At 46.6% G+C, this 1,412-nt stretch overlaps 1 protein-coding gene across 1 annotated transcript; it reads right to left on the bottom strand.

Moving 5' to 3' along the window:
- Positions 1-563: 563 nt before the first annotated feature.
- On the bottom strand, positions 564-1,181 carry LOC140808149 (uncharacterized). Its single transcript, XM_073165189.1, has one exon. It carries the CDS (start codon positions 1,179-1,181, stop codon positions 564-566), a length of 618 nt encoding a protein of 205 aa, XP_073021290.1.
- Between the last annotated feature and the right edge of the window lie 231 nt (positions 1,182-1,412).

The following is a 1,412-nucleotide window of genomic DNA, read 5'->3' as shown; positions in this document are numbered from 1 at the left end:
AATCTATTAGAGCCTTCGTGGCCAATCTCTTTATTAAAATATTTCCTGAGAGGCGTTAGCACAACACAAAACTTATATCCCAAAATTCTAACCTTAACCTCAAGTAATGAAAGACACCAAATGTACTAACTAGCACACTAATAATCTCAAATCTGTACGAAACATGCATGGAAAAACTAATAATGTGCTGAATTAAATAAGTTACAAGTCAACAAGGTCGTGACCGGGCCTGCCTTCTGAGCATGCATGGCGAACACCCTTCCCTGAGTCACCCTTACCTGGGTCGGCTGCATCCACTGTGAGCAGTCCTTCAACATGTGGTCACTGGCTCCACATTTAAATCATTTGCCCGATCCCCATAAACAGTATCACGGATGTTGGCGATTGCACTTCCGGCACATCGGGAAATTACCAGGCCTCTGAAAAGCCTTCTGCTGAGGGATAGGACCCTTGCCCTTCGGTGGTCCCTGAAATGGCCTCTTCCCCTGCTGTCCCTTGAAAGGTCTCTTAAACTGGGGTCGCTGCTGTTGCTGCTATTGTGGTGCCTGATAGGGCCGCTTGCCCTATCTATCATTCTCGATGTCTCTTTGTTCTTGCTCTACCGTCAAGGCTCTAGATACGGCAACGGCATAGGAAGTCGGACCTGCAACCCTCACATCATGACACAAGATCGGTCGTAACCCATCAATAAAATGCGTAAGCTTCTCCCAAGCATAATTTGCAATTAGGGGCACGAAGTGACACCCCCTATCGAACTTCCTCACAAACTCTGTTACGCTATTGTCTCCCTGTCGCAGCGTCATGAACTCCCTGGTCAGTCTGGATCGTACTTCGTCAGTGAAGCACTTGGAGTAGAAAACTTCTTTGAACCCATTCCATGTCAGTGTTTGCAAGTTCACTGACACTGATGCACTTTCCCACCAAAGCCTGGCGTCTCCTGACAGAAGGAATGTTACACACCTGACCCTGTCTGCATCTTGCAACTTCATGAAATCAAAAATCACCTCGATGGATTTAATCCATCCCTCAGCTATCATCGGGTCAGTAGTCCCCGAGAACTCTTTCGGATCCATCCTCCTAAACCTCTCATACACTGCCTCTGGTTTGGGCCTCGCCTCTGTGTTCACTGCAGCATTGTTCCTTGCCAACTGTGAGAAGAACTGAGTTATACCTGCAAGCATCTATCCCTGCATATCTGGTGTTGGGCGAGGAGGAGTGGCCCTCTCTCCATCACAAGCCTCTCTGTCCTCATCCCTTGCTCCACGGGCAACCAAACGTCTAGGGGGCCTACCGTTATAAAATTTACCCAACACATAACACAACATATAATAACCTAATATCAGTATTGTAGGATGCACAAAATTTGAACTTAAAACATGTAAATGCTAAAATCATGACTTGATGCTCACTAT

Source organism: Primulina eburnea, chromosome 1, assembly GCF_022965805.1.
Source record: "Primulina eburnea isolate SZY01 chromosome 1, ASM2296580v1, whole genome shotgun sequence".
Taxonomy (NCBI): domain Eukaryota; kingdom Viridiplantae; phylum Streptophyta; class Magnoliopsida; order Lamiales; family Gesneriaceae; genus Primulina; species Primulina eburnea.
The sequence above is the reverse complement of the archived record's forward strand: the minus strand, read 5'-3'. Positions and strand labels throughout refer to the sequence as shown.